This window comes from Nelumbo lutea, chromosome 6 (assembly GCF_056320005.1).
Source record: "Nelumbo lutea isolate HS-2025 chromosome 6, American lotus-T2T, whole genome shotgun sequence".
NCBI lineage: Eukaryota > Viridiplantae > Streptophyta > Magnoliopsida > Proteales > Nelumbonaceae > Nelumbo > Nelumbo lutea.
The window spans coordinates 5717186-5735492 of record NC_142689.1 but is presented as its reverse complement, the minus strand read 5'-3'; the positions used below and the strand labels follow the sequence as shown (position 1 = coordinate 5735492).

Sequence of the window (18307 nt, the reverse complement as noted above, 5' to 3'; positions counted from 1 at the left end):
AGAGTCGAAGCCGACCCAAACCGATCCAACCCGACTCAAACCGACCAGGTTGGTTTTGCTTAACACTAGGTTAGTTTCAGTTTAAAGTTTAGGTAACCCGATCAGGTCGGGTCGGTTGGAAAAACCTCAGTAAATCGACCCAACCCGACCTGTGAACAGTCCTACCCTCTCCATCCTGGAAAAAGTTATAAGAAATTTTGGCATTTCTAGTTAGACCTGTTCATGGGCCAGGTAGCCCGATGGCCCGGCCCGCACCCCGATCGGGCTTGGTCATGTAATTAGGCCCGCGGGCCTAACCTCGGGCCTAACACAGTAAGCCCGATTGTGTTTTGGGCCGGGCTCGGGATTTGTCAAAAAAGTCTGGCCGACTCAGCATTATATATTTTATAAAATATATAATATGTATTTTATATATTATATAAAATATATAAATAATATAATATTTATTAAAATATATATTTATAATTTAATATATACATTTTTTATTCTTTTCTTTATAATCTCTCTCTATTCAGCCGCTAATAACATGGGCTAAATTTTGGGCTCGGGCCCAGGCCCGGGCTTTGGTCTTTTTATGAGGGCCGGGCTTGGGCCTTAGAAAATTCTGTTAATACAGAATGAAAGCCCGGCTCGAGCCCAGCCCGGCCTGGCCCGGCCCATGAACAGGTCTATTTCTAGTTCTTACAGACGTTGCTATCGTTATCCGAGTGTGGCTGTAGTTCTATTTTATGCCCATTTGGGAGGCCTTTCATGCAGCAGCTACTTGTTACGGTTCAAAACAGGCTTAGCCTTGCCTACGCTTGGCAGGCTTACGTTGGGGACATGCCCGTCATTTTCGCCTGTAAGACTTTTGGGAGAACTGATGTCATCTTCAGGCAGACCACCGAAAGCTTAACGTACTCCTTGAGGAGGGGTGGTCGACCTCCTTGGGTGCCTAACCTTGGCACTCTTAGACCATCATCCCCTTGCGGGGCGGCCCTGGTTAATGGCTAGCATGGCTACCAGGGTTCCTCATGGGCGCACACTAGCTCATGGGGACAGTGTTGGACCGGCACTGCGCTGCCGACACTCAAGGGAGGCTTGGCACGCGGGCCTGGCTCAAGCATGTCCCTACACCTCGCCAGCCCCTTGCCCAAGCTGATTGAGCTATCCCGTTGCCCCTAGCGCACGGGTGGGTTCCGGCCCAAGCGGTTGCCTATCATCATGGCACACAGGTGCCTGCCATCATCGGCATACAGGAGACCCTACACATCGGTGCCAAGTCACCTCATCGGCGCATAGTCGCCTTCCATGATGGTTGTCCCCCTTTAGCACGTAAGTGGCGCCTCCCATGGACCGGTCTGAGCCAGAAGAGTGCCCCGGCCATTGGACTTGAGGTCATGATCCAGTGCTACTGACTTTGGTGGAGCCATCCCAGCGGGCAACTCCTAGCCTCTAAGCGCACAAAGGCTTGTCCTGGCCTGCCTTGGCCAGGACGCCGCACGGGTTTCTTCCGCTGTAGAATTACCCCCGTGACAGTTGGTATCAGAACAAGTTGGCCAGTTGCAGCCGCAGTTGGTTTTCAACAGATTAGCCCAGAGCCAGTTGAAGCGGTCATTTCGACAAGCAGCATTTGGGGGGGTGCGGTCTCTAGTCACCTCCACCCAGGATCGCGCATAATTCAGATCAGGCCTGGTAAGAGGCCATTTCATAGTTTGTGGCCCCATTCCAATGACACTAAAAACAGCTTCCCTTGCGGTTGCAGACGCTTTGGTTGTTGTCCTCATGCGGTGGCAGACGCGTGAGCCTTGATAGGAATATGGGTACACTGCCCGAGCAGATTGTTAATCAGGCCTATCAAGAGGCCATTCAATGTTCGCGTTCCCATTTCAATGACCCTAAAACAGCTTCCTTTGCGGGGGCAGACGCATTGGTGGTTGTCCTCATGCGGGGGCAGACGCGTGGGCCTTGTTAGGAATGTGGTTACGCTAGCCGTTGGAGCATGGCGGCCCTACACCGGCAAAGTATCAGGTGGACATGCTCAGTTTTCAGGTTGAACACTTGCAGCAGCAAAAGCTTATCACAAGGCGAGTGCATGTTCGGCAACTCATGGGTAAAAGTTGCCACACTCGCGTTCGAAGCGGTCAAGTCTCCTTGAGGCAGCAGCGGTGGGGCCCCCTCGGAGTGAAGATGTAGCCCGAGTCGGCGAGGCGAAGCGTAGTTTCGAGGGCCCAGGAGAGCATAAGCCATGGCTATGTTTGAGTAACCCGCACAGGGCGAGGTGAAGTCTGCAGGCCAGCATGGTGAAAGGGTACCCAGGTCATCGCCAACATGAGGAGTAGACCTATCAACGTGTTCGGTAGCATCACCGAAAAGCTACCAAGAAGACGGTTGAGCCTTGAGGTAAGATGATACATGGGGCGGACCTCCGCGAAGCACCACACACATTTCTTCGAGGGCCTTTCTTTCACAATTCAACGGCATAGCCATTGCGCGGTTTGAGTAACCTCGACACTGGGGTGAAGTCCAGGCAGGCCGGCATGGTGAAATGGTTCCGTCCCCATAAATGGACACCAATATAGGCAAGACCCGGGCTAGCCAGACGAGCCTTGGAACTGGCAAGGAAGTGGATGGCGCGGGACACAGACGCCCATTCACGAGGAAGACCCATTGTCGAGGACGACAATGGATTGAGTGGGGGAGCCTGTTACGGTTCAAAACAGGCTTAGCCTTGCCTACGCTTGGCAGGCTTACGTTGGGGACATGCCCGTCATTTTCGCCTGTAAGACTTTTGGGAGAACTGATGTCATCTTCAGGCAGACCACCGAAAGCTTAACGTACTCCTTGAGGAGGGGTGGTCGACCTCCTTGGGTGCCTAACCTTGGCACTCTTAGACCATCATCCCCTTGCGGGGCGGCCCTGGTTAATGGCTAGCATGGCTACCAGGGTTCCTCATGGGCGCACACTAGCTCATGGGGACAGTGTTGGACCGGCACTGCGCTGCCGACACTCAAGGGAGGCTTGGCACGCGGGCCTGGCTCAAGCATGTCCCTACACCTCGCCAGCCCCTTGCCCAAGCTGATTGAGCTATCCCGTTGCCCCTAGCGCACGGGTGGGTTCCGGCCCAAGCGGTTGCCTATCATCATGGCACACAGGTGCCTGCCATCATCGGCATACAGGAGACCCTACACATCGGTGCCAAGTCACCTCATCGGCGCATAGTCGCCTTCCATGATGGTTGTCCCCCTTTAGCACGTAAGTGGCGCCTCCCATGGACCGGTCTGAGCCAGAAGAGTGCCCCGGCCATTGGACTTGAGGTCATGATCCAGTGCTACTGACTTTGGTGGAGCCATCCCAGCGGGCAACTCCTAGCCTCTAAGCGCACAAAGGCTTGTCCTGGCCTGCCTTGGCCAGGACGCCGCACGGGTTTCTTCCGCTGTAGAATTACCCCCGTGACATACTGGCATTACATGAGCTTAGGAACCTCAAAGACCGTGACCGCAAAATCGACTTTCCAATAAAGCTATGTCAGATAGCTCCTCCAAAGCGGCTCTGTCAACGCAGCTCAATCATCTCAGAAGCCCTCCCAAACGGGCTCTTCTTCAATGGCATCACTTTATAGATCAAATATTCTCCATGGTCTACAATTTGAATATTCCGTTGCATTAAAAAGTGTAATGGAGATCTGCCCTACTCTTTATTAATTAGGTTGATTTAGGTCTGGAGACTGCACTACCCTGAATAAACCTTTTCACGGGTTTCTACATAAGTACATAACTAACAGATAAGATAAGGATATGGTTTCTTCATTTGGGGCGCTTCCCATCATTTTCACAGATTTCGTGCCGTCAACAAAAGGAGAAAGAGAGGATAGCTTCGGCTCAACTCCTCAACTTGACCGACCAAAAACTAGAAAAGCGACACTTCACGGGAGGAGACCCTTGAAATTTGATCATGATATTTTTACTATCTAAAATGTCTGAACCATCTAGTCAAAGAAAGGACGTGACATGCGCGAATTATTGGATTATTTGCAGAGTAAAACTGTAAAATTGATTTTTAGGTAATTTCTCCTGCTAACCTTTTATTTTTCTTTTGGGCTGAGCATCCATGCTTGTGCTTGTGATGTTGAATCCAAAAGCATAAAATAAGAAAGCTATTACAGAAAATTGATTACAGATTTGTATGTAGGTCTGTTCAACAACCTGTGAGTTCATTGTGATGCAGCCATGGAGGATCCACGGCATTTTTTGAGAACTGGTACCATGTGCCATGGCTATTTCACCCAATGGGTCGGTGATTAATGGGTTTCTCTGATAGAACTCGTTGAACCTTCGGCCTTTGGAGAAGAAGAGAGAAAAATGTTCTGAGACAGAATTGTTCATGTCATCTTTTCTCCTGCAAGAAGAGGCAGACAACGGTGCAGTCATCCACCTTGGATGAAGGGAACTTGTATCTCCATTTGGTAACAGCTGCATCAACCACTGCTTTTGCTGCTGTCTCTCTATTCTCTGCAAACCACAGAATTGACGCAACTTGCTTGACACCGAGTACATCCCATACCTGCACCACCCCGACTTATACAATCAGTCGATCAAACACTTGAAGAAAAACAGAACGAACAGAAGTTGTTGGGTCTCAATTTTTCAATTTGTTGAGGTTGAGGAGCTGCTTTACCCCGTCGGTAGCAAGAACAAGAAATTGGTCGTTCACAGTTAAACGATGATAGGAAATCTTGGGGATAGAAATTATGCCATAGTTCTTCAGCTGGAAGTCTCCAAATGCTCGTGTCATGGCAAGGCCAGGAAAGTTATAATTAGGCAGCCATACGCGTAGAGTGTCTGGTTCGTTTCTCAGTGCGAATATCCGACCATTGTTCTTCTTTATTCTTTCGGCTTCACCTGCATATCAGCTACCATCAGTGGGTCGATACCATCTAGTCAGGGAAAACGTGCTTGTGCAAGCTTGCTCTAACATGAAATACAGAAAGATCACTGAACATGTGAGCTTAATTGGTTCTAGGCTGCTCATCAGATGATTAGTTCATCCTGCACAATGAAAATGGAGAGAGAGAGAGAGAGAGAGAGCTCTTACTGGGTAAGCTAGGCTTTAAGTCAGTTGTGAGTTGAACAACCATAAGCCCATTTTCAGTCAAGGTTCCCAACAACGCCCTTGAGTCACCAAGATTAGCAATGACAAGATCTTCTCCCTGAGTAGTTTCGTCAGACAAGTTAATAAGAAAGAAATCCACAGATCCAAATAAATCTCCCAAACAGAAGTTCCTAAATTGAACAAAGCAATCTGATAATAAATTCAGAAACACAGAAACCATATATTCATACCTGTTTTATGATGGTTACTGCAGTTGTCCCACTGGTAGAGCAGTCCAATTTCTCATTAAGCTTAAGCTCTTTGTCCATCACCTTGAAAGCACTGAGATAGGCTTCTTTCCATTCATGAAATACCTTGTTGGACATCAATTTACTGTCTGACTCTAATTTGTCCTCTTGATCTCCACAGTCTTGGTCTCTAACAGCCGTGTCAAGCACTGAGAGAGCATTCTTTCGGTCGAGCAACAACGACGGCAAGCGATTTCTGACTATCTTGCTGATTATGTGGCCATTCTTTCCATGTCCATCAAACACTCCACAAAAAACTCCATCTTCCCCTCCATATCCCTTCAGTTTGAAATAGCCCAAGGCATGATCAGAGAGTTAGGACTAAAAATTAATAATCATAAACCATCTTATGATCATCCACTCAATGAATTAACTCTGTTCAATCTATAAACAGAATTGTTTTCTCATTAAATATACTCTAAATGCTTTCAAGAGAAGAAATCTACTTGAAAGAATGAAGACTGTTTATAAGCCAAAGATGCCATCTATTCGCATAACCAAGGTAACTGACAGAAAACCAGAAATAGCAGAACCAAGTCATGAAATTCCCCCAGTTGATCATACAATATTGAAACGATTTTCAGTAGAACCCAAGTTATATCAGTTAGAACAGAACCGAATCTATAAGAAAAGGAAAAAAAGAGAGAAGCTTTATTCGTCGTGCTGAAGAAATTTGGGAAAGAAAGAAAAGGAGGCACTGCAGTCATGAATCATGATCGACAGATCTTAAGATAAACAAATCCACATGTTTTGAGAGAACCCCATAACTGTATACCTGAAAGAGAATAGCAGCATCTTGGTTTGGTCCTTTACTCCCTTGTTGCGAATGAAAAGAATCAAGCTTGGGAATTTCTTCGTTTTGTAAACTATTTTGAATGACTACCACATTATCACTGCCATCCTCGGCTTTGTGGGTCTCCGAAGATGCAGTGGATACACAGATTCCCATCTCAGTTGATAAATTTCTCTTATTCTTTGCACTTTTAAGAATCCAACCGAAGATGGGAAAAACAGAATCTTCTCTCCTCTGCACCAAAGGACCCAGGGTACTTAAGCTGACAAGAGATATTCAGTGTGGAAAAGGCTCCCAGTGATCAGAAAACAGACCTCCTATCAATAATTGACGCTTTCTTTGGCAGTTGGGTATTATTAATGGATAAGTTCAGGATTCATCAGAAGGCCATATGAAAGGCAACCCATCTTGGATTGACATCTCTAAACATTAAAAAAACACAAAATCTAGTGGTGCCTCTCTTGCATGTGCCATGAACAGTTCTTTCTTCTTACCTGAGTGAGCCCCACCGCGCATGGTTGAGCTTTTCTGTATCGGTGGAAACTGTAAGGTAGTGGGTGGTTTAATCAAGGTGATGCACTTCCAAAGATAGGGAATGAAAGGGATGGGTTATTAGTGGTGAACATTCGGTCAACCTCCGGGGAGAAGAGTTGGATCATTATTCACAAAGAATTTAATTCTACCATTACACTGTTGGATCGTACCCACAGAATCTCCTAAGCTGATTATTAACTCGAAAGAATGCGACATGTTAGGAGATTAGGATGATCAGACTGATTTTTTTTTCCACTTGGATTTCTTCATGTGGGATCATTGTGATGATCGGTCAGATTCTCTTAATGCATGGAGCTTAACGGTACCTGTATGCTGTATGGCTCAAGACCTGAGAATGATTATCATTTATTAATTTATTAATTGTTGTATTAATTGCCTTTTAATACAACAAGAGAGAGAGAGAGAGAGAGAGAGAGAGAGTCAGCGTCTAATAAATTCTAAGTTTTCTAAGTAAAAAATAGAAAGAAAAGAATAGTGCATGCAACTTGAGTTATTAATCTATAATTTATAGCTGTAGACACATAAGGGGTTTTGTTTGTGCTGAGTCTGAGAAGAGAATGATCCATCAGTCTTACATTATCAAGCTATAATTAGGTTAAATGAAATGTAGAAAGTAATTAAGCACCATTCCATTGCTTTTTCATTCCAACTTGCAGATAATTCTTGAGGATTCTTCATGGTGTTTGCAATATTTGGATTATAGAAACATTCATTTGTTTCAGATTATTTGGACCAGACCCCATAAACGGCCTCCGCATATTGATCAACACAGTCAATATACCTGGGCAGATGATATGGCTTAGGCAAAATACTAGCTTAGAGCTTTGAAAAATTGAAATCATCTTTACTCTTTTAAATAAGAAGCGCTGGAGATTAGTTAAAAGGTTAATAGCCATGAACTCATCTACGTCAGAAGCAGCTGCAATGTTTAATAAAGAACTCAATTAGAAGGCCAAGTCTGCTTGCCTGCTATATAATATATACTCTGAGTCTGATACTAAATTTTAGATAGATAGAGAGAGAGAGGGGGGGAAGAGAGAAATTAAATAATATTGGGCTATTGATGAATGATCACAGTTTCTTTTTTCCTCACTTCCCTTTCAGTCTATTGTGAATTCCTTGCTTACTATTGCCAACCAATAATGATCAATTTTTTATAGCATTTTGATCTTGTCCAAGTATGTTGACATTCGCAAGTCTAAAAGTTGGTGGGAATGCATAAGATCCCTGGTTTTAGACTCAATAAATGTATTCAAATAAACTGATTGACCACTATCCCCGGTTAGAAAATTAACAATTGTGATTATGTTGTTTGGGTCATCAATCAGCTATTTGTAGTTAATTCTAATAGTTACTATTCACTTCTCCAATTTCTGCTTGGAATGATGAATCCTAGCTCAACCCAACAACCCATATACCTCTGTTTCACTTGCTTTGTTTATTAACGTGGTTCAGTGAAGGTGTTAAAAACCGGACCAGACAGGAACCTTTTTGGCTACTGATTTCTAGGTCAAATGGTCCGACCATCTGGTTCAAACAGACAACCTGTTTTGGTTTTAAAAAAATAAAAAATAAAAAAGGCCAAAATCGTTGTCGGAGTTGATTGTTTGACAGCCCGGATTAACAGGTCATTGATCAAATCAACAGTTTTTGACCCAGAAACGGTTTTAGGGTGAAAAGGAATTGGTTGCCTGACCAGTTCCCAGGTCAAGTGGTTCAACCGTCCGGCCTGGTCTGGTTCTCAAAAGCATGGGTTCAGTTAGTTTTTGCCCCACTAACTATTAAGACATCTTGTTTTATAGTGATTTGAAATTTAGCTTGGAACATTCTAGTCAACTTAAACTGGCCTTAATCCCAATTATCCATTAAAAAACAAAAATATGATACCGCACTTGCTCATTTCTCCAATTTCCATTGTATTCCAATGGTTCTGTCCATCACTAAAGGGGCAGTCCAGTGCACGAGACTCCCGCCAATACAGGGTCAGGGGAGGGATAGTTGTATCGAACCTTATTATCCATCACTAAGTAATAAACGAATTTCTCCCAATGTTGAATTTGATTAATCAAATATGTTCACTTAGTTTCCCATATAAGAACAGAGGAAAATATTCGCTTTAGTTTAGTACCCGTTTGGGATGATTCTCGGTATCCCTTCCTATTTTTTTGGCTTTTATGGATTTTCAGCCACATAAAAACAAAAGGTGACATTGAGTGAAAAATATATGGAGACAGAGATGAAATTGCCTCTTAGGCTCAGTTTGAAGGAGCACAAATGCAAATATATAAATGTAAAACCTTGTATTTTGTATATATTTACACTATATATATTTATATTTGTACTCCTTTCAAACTGAACCTACGCTGTGTTTTGTTTGAAGGAAAAGGTATTCCTTTCCCTACCTTTAGGCTGTGTAAGTGTGTTTTATCTTATATTAATGACAAAAGCGACAAAGTGTTTAGCAATGGTTTCTTGACTCTTTTCAGCTGTTAATATTGCCTGCTATTATTAAGCAGCTCAACTTACGCTTGAGCCCTCCCTAAATAGGCCCTTAGTATGTAACTCTCCCTTGAGAGTTGTTTTTTCTGGGTTTTAAATTGGATTTGGATTTGGATTTTATCCCAATTTCATTATATTAAAATAGAGAAAACGATAGAAAATTAATCACTTCTTAACTTATAAATAGAGAATAAACCTATATAAATATAAAATACTAAATTTATTAGTTATAGATTTAAATAATCATATATATTATCTAGAGGTGTAACTTGGGTCATGTGGGTTGGGAATTGTCAAATTATCAATGGGCTCGAACCTTAACCCAAGCCCAATGTAGTCGGGCAACCCGACTTGTAGCCCTAATATTGTCCATGTATAATATCATGTAAAATTCAATTGGATTGAATAGGTTCTTACAAAAAAAAAAAAAAAAAAGAAAAGAAAAAAAAAAGTATTGAATAGGTCAAAAGCGGATTTAATAGTTCAATTATTAAATGTTGTGGACTTGGTACTGACGGTCTATTCCAAAGGTCCAAGGCAAAAGCAGTGGAAAACCAGAGGCAGAGTGAAGAGAGAATGGGTTTTCCGCTCTCCATAATGGGTAAAAATCCCTTAAAATGGATATAAAACCCATATTTATGGAATTTGAATGAAGTAAGTTTTAGAACCTTCTTTATCTTTTCCATTTTACCCTTATTCTAGAATATTCTCAACTGACCAGTGCACATCTTTAATTACATTATGGAATATTAGATGCTTAGTCTTTCAATTAATTGGTCTAAAACAGCCCTATCTAAACCAGGTTCAGCCCAAATCAGCTAAGTCAACATACTTATACAACTCCATCTTCTTACAGTATGCAAGTTTCAAAACCCGAATTTGATAATCTGAAATAATAAAGTCGAATCTCGATTCAGATTTCTTTTTCTTTTTGGTATTTTAGTGATACACACCACTAATATCCCTCCTTCCCCAAAATCGGTGATACACAATCTCGTATCAGATTTCAGGTCTGATGGCAGATGGGTTTCAAAAACCCTATTAGAAAAGAGAATCTTGCTCTTTTCTTTCTTAGGCTTCAATTTTCAAATGGATCAATTTGATCCAAAAATATTCAGATTCAAATTCAATCTTATCAATTAGCTAATCAAATTTTATTTGGAATCAGATATTAAATAGCATTAATAATCAAAACGAAAATGATCTAACTATTATTAACAACTTTGATATTGTTTAGCATGAACGCAATGAATTGAAAATAACTTGTTTGAAACTCGAACCTACATTCTTTTGTAAAAAACGCAGCATTCGAACCAAAAATAGGATTGGGTCATATCAGATCGGACATGGGATATCCACATTCGGTTCAATTTTAATATAAACGAATCGAATTCGGATCACCCTTAACAGTCAACATTAGTTTCGATGGGCCATGGGCCTAATGAACTAGGCCTACACAACAATGGTCCAAAAGAGTGCGTACAAATTAAGGAGTGAACATCATCAGAACCCCCGCTTTTATGAGATCACATCTGCGCCCCACAAACGCCCTGCAGTATATCTCAACCATGTATTGGAGAATCTCCCACTGACAATTTATTGAGATGCTCCCAATGCACGCTGAGATGTACATGTGGGGCGTTTGTGAGGAGCCCTTAGGGGCACAGATGTGATCTCCGCTTTTATTCCCCCTCCCTTCTGGGTTCTTCCTCCTGTTCTTTGCCCTCTCACTTGGAGCTGTAGTTGCAGAATAAGCAAGCGAGCAAGCGCGGGAGAAAAAGAGAAATGGCTTGCCTGCATGACCACAGCTGCGAAGATCACGATTGTGCAGCTGATTGGTCTCTCTACAAACACATCGACCTCCCTAAGGTCCATTCATATTGAGTTCTTTATTTTCTCTTCTTTATTCTTTTAATTGCGGCAAGCCAGCATATCTAATTGATCTTCGGTTTCTTAGTGTGTTTCTGGGTTACCCAGATCGATATCATGCAATTAACAAATACCCAATACTTCTAAATGAAGATTTTCCTCCTCTAATAATTGCCTTTGATTTTTATTCGTGCTTTCAATGTATAACTGGATGGATATCTCTGAAGTAGTTCGTTTATGGTAAATTAGGCGTTTGTATATGGTGTAAAAAGGAAACGGAAATTTTGTGTGGTTACTCGAGTGATGTCGAATATAGATTTGCTTTGAAGTATCTGCAGTGTTCGTGCCTTCTGATACAAAGTTGTATGAGTTTGTGTTGATTATAAGTAGACTTCAGTATAGAATAAGAAATTCATGGAAAGATTGCAATACCAAGTTTGTGATGACGCTAAAGTCACTGTTTAAACATGTTATTACTTAACAGTATCACTTGCTATTGTTCATATTACCAATAGTGGACAGATATATCAAGTTGACTCCAAGTAGCTATGTCGAGGTCATCACGCTTGGAAAGGCTAAATGTCATTTCTATGGTCATCGAGCATCTGCAATATCTGTCATAGTTCATTTATTCTTGCAAGTGATATAGAATAGAGGAACATTTGTCCATCTGCTTGCATTTCATTCTGGAGTAAGCAATATAGCTTTTCCCTCGTTGGTTTTCTTAATTCTTTTTATAGCCTCCTATAATATGCATCCGGCTATTTCCCCTAAGAATGACAAAAATAACTATTTCTTCTTTCTGTTTTCTTTAGGTATCAGCATTAAACGAGGCTGTTCATGGAAGTGTAAAGTCAGTTTTTAAAGCATGGGAGTGTCGTCTGGATTCTTCCGGGGTATTAATCATGCCTGATTGAAGATGCATATCATTTAGCTGGATGTTATTTATAAAGAAGGTTCATGCAAGTATCCCATGATGTTGAGATTTGTCTATAATTGGTCCCATGTGAAGGTGGTATACTATAGAGCTATTTTCTGTTCCTGTACATTTTTATACACACATTTATACATTAATAAAGATTTATTTAGTTACTCATAGAAAAAGGATCTTTTATAATGTTGGCATAATTCATAGTTTCTGTAGAAAGATATGGATTTATATTGGCCTGTGTCTGTTCAGCCATTTTTAATGAAAGATGGATTTTCAAAGAATAATCAATTTGTACTGTTTCCAATAAAAAATAATAATAATCAATTTGTTGATTTTGTCTGGTGCTTTTGCATCTTTGGCACCAGTAAGTAGTAGCTATAATGCCTTTTCAGATAGAAGTCTGGCAGTAGATATGATTCTATTTCTGCTTTTATGCTCTCTTCTTTTCTAATTAGTTCCAAGATAACTTTCACTAGTTGGTGCAATGTTTGGCTGTTGATTTATATATTGTATGCCCTTGACTTTGGTTCCTTTTTTCTCCACAAAGGGCATCTGTTTATATTCCTTCATGCAATGCTACTCTTTACACCTTTCGCTGTTAATTGGTCCCATCAAAACTGAAATTAGGTCATTTACTGTCATTAAGAAATGTCTTTGGCATGATTAGTTTTCAAATTAAGTGCTCAATTATTGTAAAGTTTTTCTTTTAATCCTTCTCATCATGTCAGGGCTATTTGGAAAGCAATGATGGTGATCCTGAGTTACTTGTATTCATCCCGTAAGTTATTGTTTTTGCTCTGTCAACTGTAATTTAATATTGGGTCATCATGAAAGCTCCAATCTTCTAACTAACTTCTTCAATATTTTTGTCTATTATCCATTTATATGTGCAATTAGGGGCCATTAGTTGGTGTAATGGTAAAATGTTAGGCTGGCAAGTGTGAAAACATGGGTTCGAGTTTGAGGGTAATGTGCAGTTGGACTTGCATCAAGCAGGGCCTGGTTAGCAACATATACGTCAACTACCTGAATAGGTTGATTCCTCTACTTGATACCAGGCCAGTTTCCATCCCATTGAAAGGAAGCTAACTTCCTTTTCAAAAATCCCTTTAGAAGTGTTGCAATGACCTCCAAGTTCTTTGAATTAATATCAGTCAGAAGATTGCTGATTGGGGAGGGGGTGCATAAGGCATAATTATGATTTTGTTGCTGCCAAAATTGGAATGTCCCATTATTGGTTCTGAAGGAGAAACTATTATCTGTAGTAAAGTGCTTGACTTTGTAATTGCTTGACATCAGATTTCTGTTGAGGATCTCAATTTCCCATTACCATGTGGTGCTTGCAGAACAGCCTTAGTGTAATGTGGTTGGATTGTTATGCACTGAAAGAGTTTTTTTTCAAACTACTCTCATTCTCCCCATTATATATACAACATTTTGAAACAGCTTCCCCACATATGTTGTCGGTATCCTATCACTGGAATGATATGTTCCAATTACGTATCAAGTCATATTTGGTATGAAATATGCAAGGGAAGTTTATAAGGTTTGTTCCTTTAATACTTTCCAGGCCAGTGCAATATGGACCTCCCAGACAGAACTACCAATTAGAAAGAGTTTTCCAAACAACCCAATATGCTAAATTCTACTATGTATTCTTCTCATATTTTAGGTCATTCAGCTTGTCTACAGGGACATAATGAATAACAGGCATCATTTTTGGCCATTTTTTATGTATTTTATTGTTTACTTTGATACAAAGCTATTCATAAGTGTAGAGGATTCAATCATTAAAAGTTGCACAGAGATCATATGATTGATGAGATTTATGATTGTATGCTCATTTCTTATGTGAATTGGCCTATTTTGGTCGTAGAATTTCATCTCAAGAAATTACAGCCTTGTTTAGAGACCATTCTATTGCTGGTTATCTTTTTTGTCATTTATTTATTTTCTTTTCTTTTTATTTTCCATTTTGCATATCTGAATATGGAGTTCTAAGTTCTAACTTTGACCTCCACTTGTGGTAATGTTCAGTTTTCTTCCTAAACATTTTTTTTATAGGTTCCTAAACCATTTGTTTCTTATTCACTTTTAGTTGCCGACAAGGGTTGTTGCAATCTATCTTTTATTTATTTGTTACAACTGACTGTGCATAATAGGTTTACTTCAGATGTAAAGATCAGGAGTATTTCAGTTGTAGGTGGTGCAGATGGAACAAGCCCTTCAAAAATGAGAGTGTAAGTTTAACCTTCACAGTAGCATGTCCTCCACCATGATGTATTCTCTTGTCTGCTCTACCGATGTTTCAATGTAACAAGCTAAAGGTGGATCCATCATTACTCCAAAAGATATTGAAAATCAAGTTATTGTAGTTACATATCTATTAAACAGTTCTCTGTTATTCTATCAATTATCCCACCATGTAAGGTCCTAGATACTTTAAGTTGGTATCATGCATCTTGACTTACCTGTCTACGAATGCGTGTATTTTATTGGTGTTGGAAAAAAATGCTTCTGATGTAGTGGACTAGTGCTCACTGAATTTGTTGGGCGACCCTAAGTATCCAATGTTTTGCTTGTTGACTTAGTTAAACAGTAAACATTTTCCCCCTTCTAAGGTATGGTGAGAATGCAGTTTTAGTGATTGCACAGTATTACATTTGTTACCCATGCTTCTAATTCATGTATGCTTAATTGGCAGCTGATTTTTGAGTGGCTTTATGTTGATTTGTGGATGAGTATGTGCTTTATCCTTTACTTGTGACATTGTCTTGTATTTTTCTCTTTTCAAACTTGAAACCCAGTATTATAACCTCATTTGTTATTTTTCTTCATTCTCTTTGTTCTAGATCTACAATTTTTATGAACCCAACACCAGATGCAATAAAAATGGGACATCTAAAGATGCTAGATAGATGTGGAATCTTTTTCTGCTTAATTTATTAATTTCAATGAACACCTGGATTTCCTATTCCAATTTTATGCTCTGTCTATTCTAATGGTACTTTATTCAGAAATGCTAATTCCAACTTGGGTTTTAGGTTCATTAATCGAGATGGGATTGACTTCTCAGATGCTCAGAATATGCAACCTGTGCAGGTAACTGCATCATGTTAAGTTGGAAGGGCTGTTCTTCATTATGCTTATCTTATATGATGTGTTTTTTTGGGTCTTAAGGAGTGGGACTTGGTAGAAAATTTACAAGGAGTGCTGGAATACCAGACAAGGTAATTATGCCATTCACCCCATTTTAGCTGAGATATGATGTTGCTTCTCTTTATGAATTGATCATATCTATCCATTTCTGTCCTACCTCAGAAATGATGCTTGTGTTACTCCTGATTGAAATACAGGCATTAAAAGTAAATTCAAAATAGTTGTCCGTACAAAGACCTTGGTCATCAGCTTTAAAGAAATTACCATAGTTTAGAATTATTATATAACTTATTTGGTTCCTACCTAATTCATGAAATAGATCTGGGTATAAGATGAATCAATAAATTGACTTGTGTTCTCAAGGATGCTAAAATATACCAATCGCAAAGCTCTAGGACATATGGCTTCTCCTGCAAAGAAAAGTGATTAGTAAACATTTCATTACCATTCACCATAAGTTATTGATAGTGCTGATATGTTGAACTACGAATCAGATGGTGTACAATGTGCAGATTTTGCTTTGTTTTCTTGAAGTTGATGACTGCAGAATCCAACAAGCACATGAAATGTCAAGTTGATTATACTTCTTTTGAGGTCTTCTTTTTATGAATAAAATTAATGCTGTCAATGTGACTTGAACTCAAGACTCCTTTCGAGGTCTTTATGCTGTAGGGCTTGTCAAAGATACTTGAATAAGTCAAATGTTTCATGAAATGGAAGAGAGATGATTACTGGTAGTTTGTACTTAAACTTGCTGAACTGCCAAAAAAAAGATGGCAACTATTCCTAGGTAAATAATGTCTTGGAAAGGGAGGCCACCTTATGTTTTTCTCTTCATTTTTTATTAATAACAAGATCATATGAGATTTTATGGAGGTAATACGGAAAGAAGGCAATGTAGTATGCCATAGATCTAAAAATAAGAGACTTGTCCTAGGTGGTTCAGCCTATGGTTGAATACCAGGATCAAAACCTTAGACCTTAAACACAAAATGTTGACTTGTCTCATTTGATAGTGTCTCAAGACCAAAACCAGCATAATTTAATGATTTTGATAATCTGGTCTGCAAATTTATTTCTGGAAATTTTATAGGAGTTTTTTTTTCAATCTAATCAGCATATTGATATTGGTAATTAATCATCTGGTCTGCAAAACCAGCATGTTGAAGTTTGTTTGGATTTTACATATCCATGCTTAACGGGTACTTGAATACTTGGTTTTTCCTTTTAAAAGAGTTTTATATTGGTGATCTATGGAAAATTAAAGCAAAAAAAAAAAAAAAAACATATGGAAAGTTCAAGTAATGAAATGTGTTTATACAGTTGCATATGATCAAAATGGAGTCTTCAACATGCTACTAAGACATTCTTTCTAATTCTTGATGAAACATGGAATTCTCACTTTCTAATGGACCTTTTGTTGTTGGATTCACTTCTTGAAAAATAACGATGAGGATCTCTATTTCATATTTTATATTTACTTCACTATGCTGTTTTCCTAATGTTATCTCAAAAGATTTCAACAGATATTCTAGGTTTCAAGGTGTAGCTAGTCTCACTTTGCATTTTCCGGAAAATTTTGGTGCTGAGACAACTCAGATACATTATATTGGCTTACGAGGTGAAGCCACCCAGGTAAATTTAATAGGTGTATACCTTTCATCAGTATTGTATTTACCATGAAGGAATATTGTTACAATTTTTGTTTTGGTTTCCTACTTTCCTTGAAATACAGTTGAAGAGGGATGTTGTTGCAACAATTGTTTATGAACTCATGCCCAATCCATCTGATCACAAGTAAGTCTTACTTAGCATCTATACAATGTTCTTTATTATCTGGTTTCTCTAGAACTATGCTCTGTGTTTTATGACTTTTATCAAACATAAGAATGCACTGCCCATTCTCCTTATGATGTAATAGGAAGATGCCAATTTTACATTATATGTGCTTGTCTGTAATGTGTTTAGTGTTGGATCTCTGCCTATTACTTTTCCCTTCTGCACCGCAAGTGTTCTGTGTATCCTTATTGTGGCACCAGAAGCAGCCTTTTGACAAAGGAGATTAGTGAAACCACAAAGGTCTACAAGATAGAATCTATCTTTGATCCTCATAGAACCCTAAAGGTTAAGACCTCCATTAGCATTGGTCACTTGAATAAACCAAGAACCTGGTCAGGGAATAAACCAGATTTCTTAAATGCAGAGATCTTCTCAAATATAGGTGGGGAAGGCTCTTTCCACATGTAAAAACCTGAGTATAGAATTTAGAAAGGCTTTCTCAATTTTTCATACTTGAATTTTGAGATTGTTTGCTAGATTGATGTGTTCATGCATTATAAATATATCACCCTTCAAGATCTTAATGGATTTCATTATGCTGTAAGATCCTCTTCAGCTTCTAAGTTTTAGTTTATGATGATTATTGAGCTTTTCCAAAGCCTGTTCTTGCTGGATTCATATCATCAGTTGTTATGGACCATGCTTGTGATGTTCCCCCTTGGTTATGGAGTTTGTCCATGTCAAGTGAATGCTGCCTTTTAACTCTTTTCTTAATTTATATTGAATGTGTATACGTATTTTCTATTAGTGTGTCACGGTTAATTCTGCAACGTTTATTCCAATTTTTTATTTGTTCCATTGATGCATTGGTGAAACAAACTTCACTCTAGGCATTTATTTTATTAAGAATTTCATAGCCACTGTCTCTGAGGAATTTCTTCTTTTCTTTTTTCTTTTTTTTTTTTTTTGGTCCCCTTAAAACTTTTGGTTTCATGAACAGGACACCAGCTGATGCTGGAGGGGGCCTTTCGCATGTGGAATGAAGAACTGTAAGACTTTCATATGCAGGGGGTTTTGGGGGTGCTAATTGTAAATGTTTATTTGGTTTTTGTTTCATTTTACTTCATGATGTTTGATCTGAAGAAATTACTATCCTGATGCTTTTCGGTGGTTTAGCTGTTTCTTGTGTCCTTATTTGATTATTGTAGTCTATAGTCCATCCATGGCTAGAGGATTATTCGTTGGTCATTAATACCTGTTGCTCACAATTTCCGACATTTTTGGTCATTCCTACTTGCAAATTTGTTTTAGTTTAGGCGGGCTTAGGGCCAGGGCTGCAGCGGG

At 39.6% G+C, this 18307-nt stretch overlaps 2 protein-coding genes across 2 annotated transcripts; one reads left to right on the top strand and one right to left on the bottom strand.

The window, feature by feature from the left end:
* Positions 1 to 4035: 4035 nt before the first annotated feature.
* On the bottom strand, positions 4036 to 6581 carry LOC148847022 (putative protein phosphatase 2C 12). The gene is made up of 5 exons (XM_088948560.1): positions 6154 to 6581; positions 5322 to 5657; positions 5074 to 5188; positions 4657 to 4880; positions 4036 to 4542 (listed from the first exon to the last, which is right to left on the bottom strand). Exons 1-5 carry the CDS (start codon positions 6325 to 6327, stop codon positions 4366 to 4368), a joined length of 1026 nt encoding a protein of 341 aa, XP_088804686.1. The 5' UTR covers positions 6328 to 6581; the 3' UTR covers positions 4036 to 4365.
* A 4157-nt stretch (positions 6582 to 10738) lies between these two features.
* On the top strand, positions 10739 to 18240 carry LOC148847021 (PITH domain protein (DUF1000)). The gene is made up of 9 exons (XM_088947957.1): positions 10739 to 11094; positions 11910 to 11990; positions 12754 to 12803; positions 14188 to 14265; positions 15070 to 15127; positions 15206 to 15255; positions 16711 to 16819; positions 16920 to 16981; positions 17964 to 18240. The coding sequence occupies exons 1-9, from the start codon at positions 11011 to 11013 to the stop codon at positions 18004 to 18006; spliced, it is 615 nt and encodes a 204-aa protein (XP_088804083.1). The 5' UTR covers positions 10739 to 11010; the 3' UTR covers positions 18007 to 18240.
* Positions 18241 to 18307: the final 67 nt, after the last annotated feature.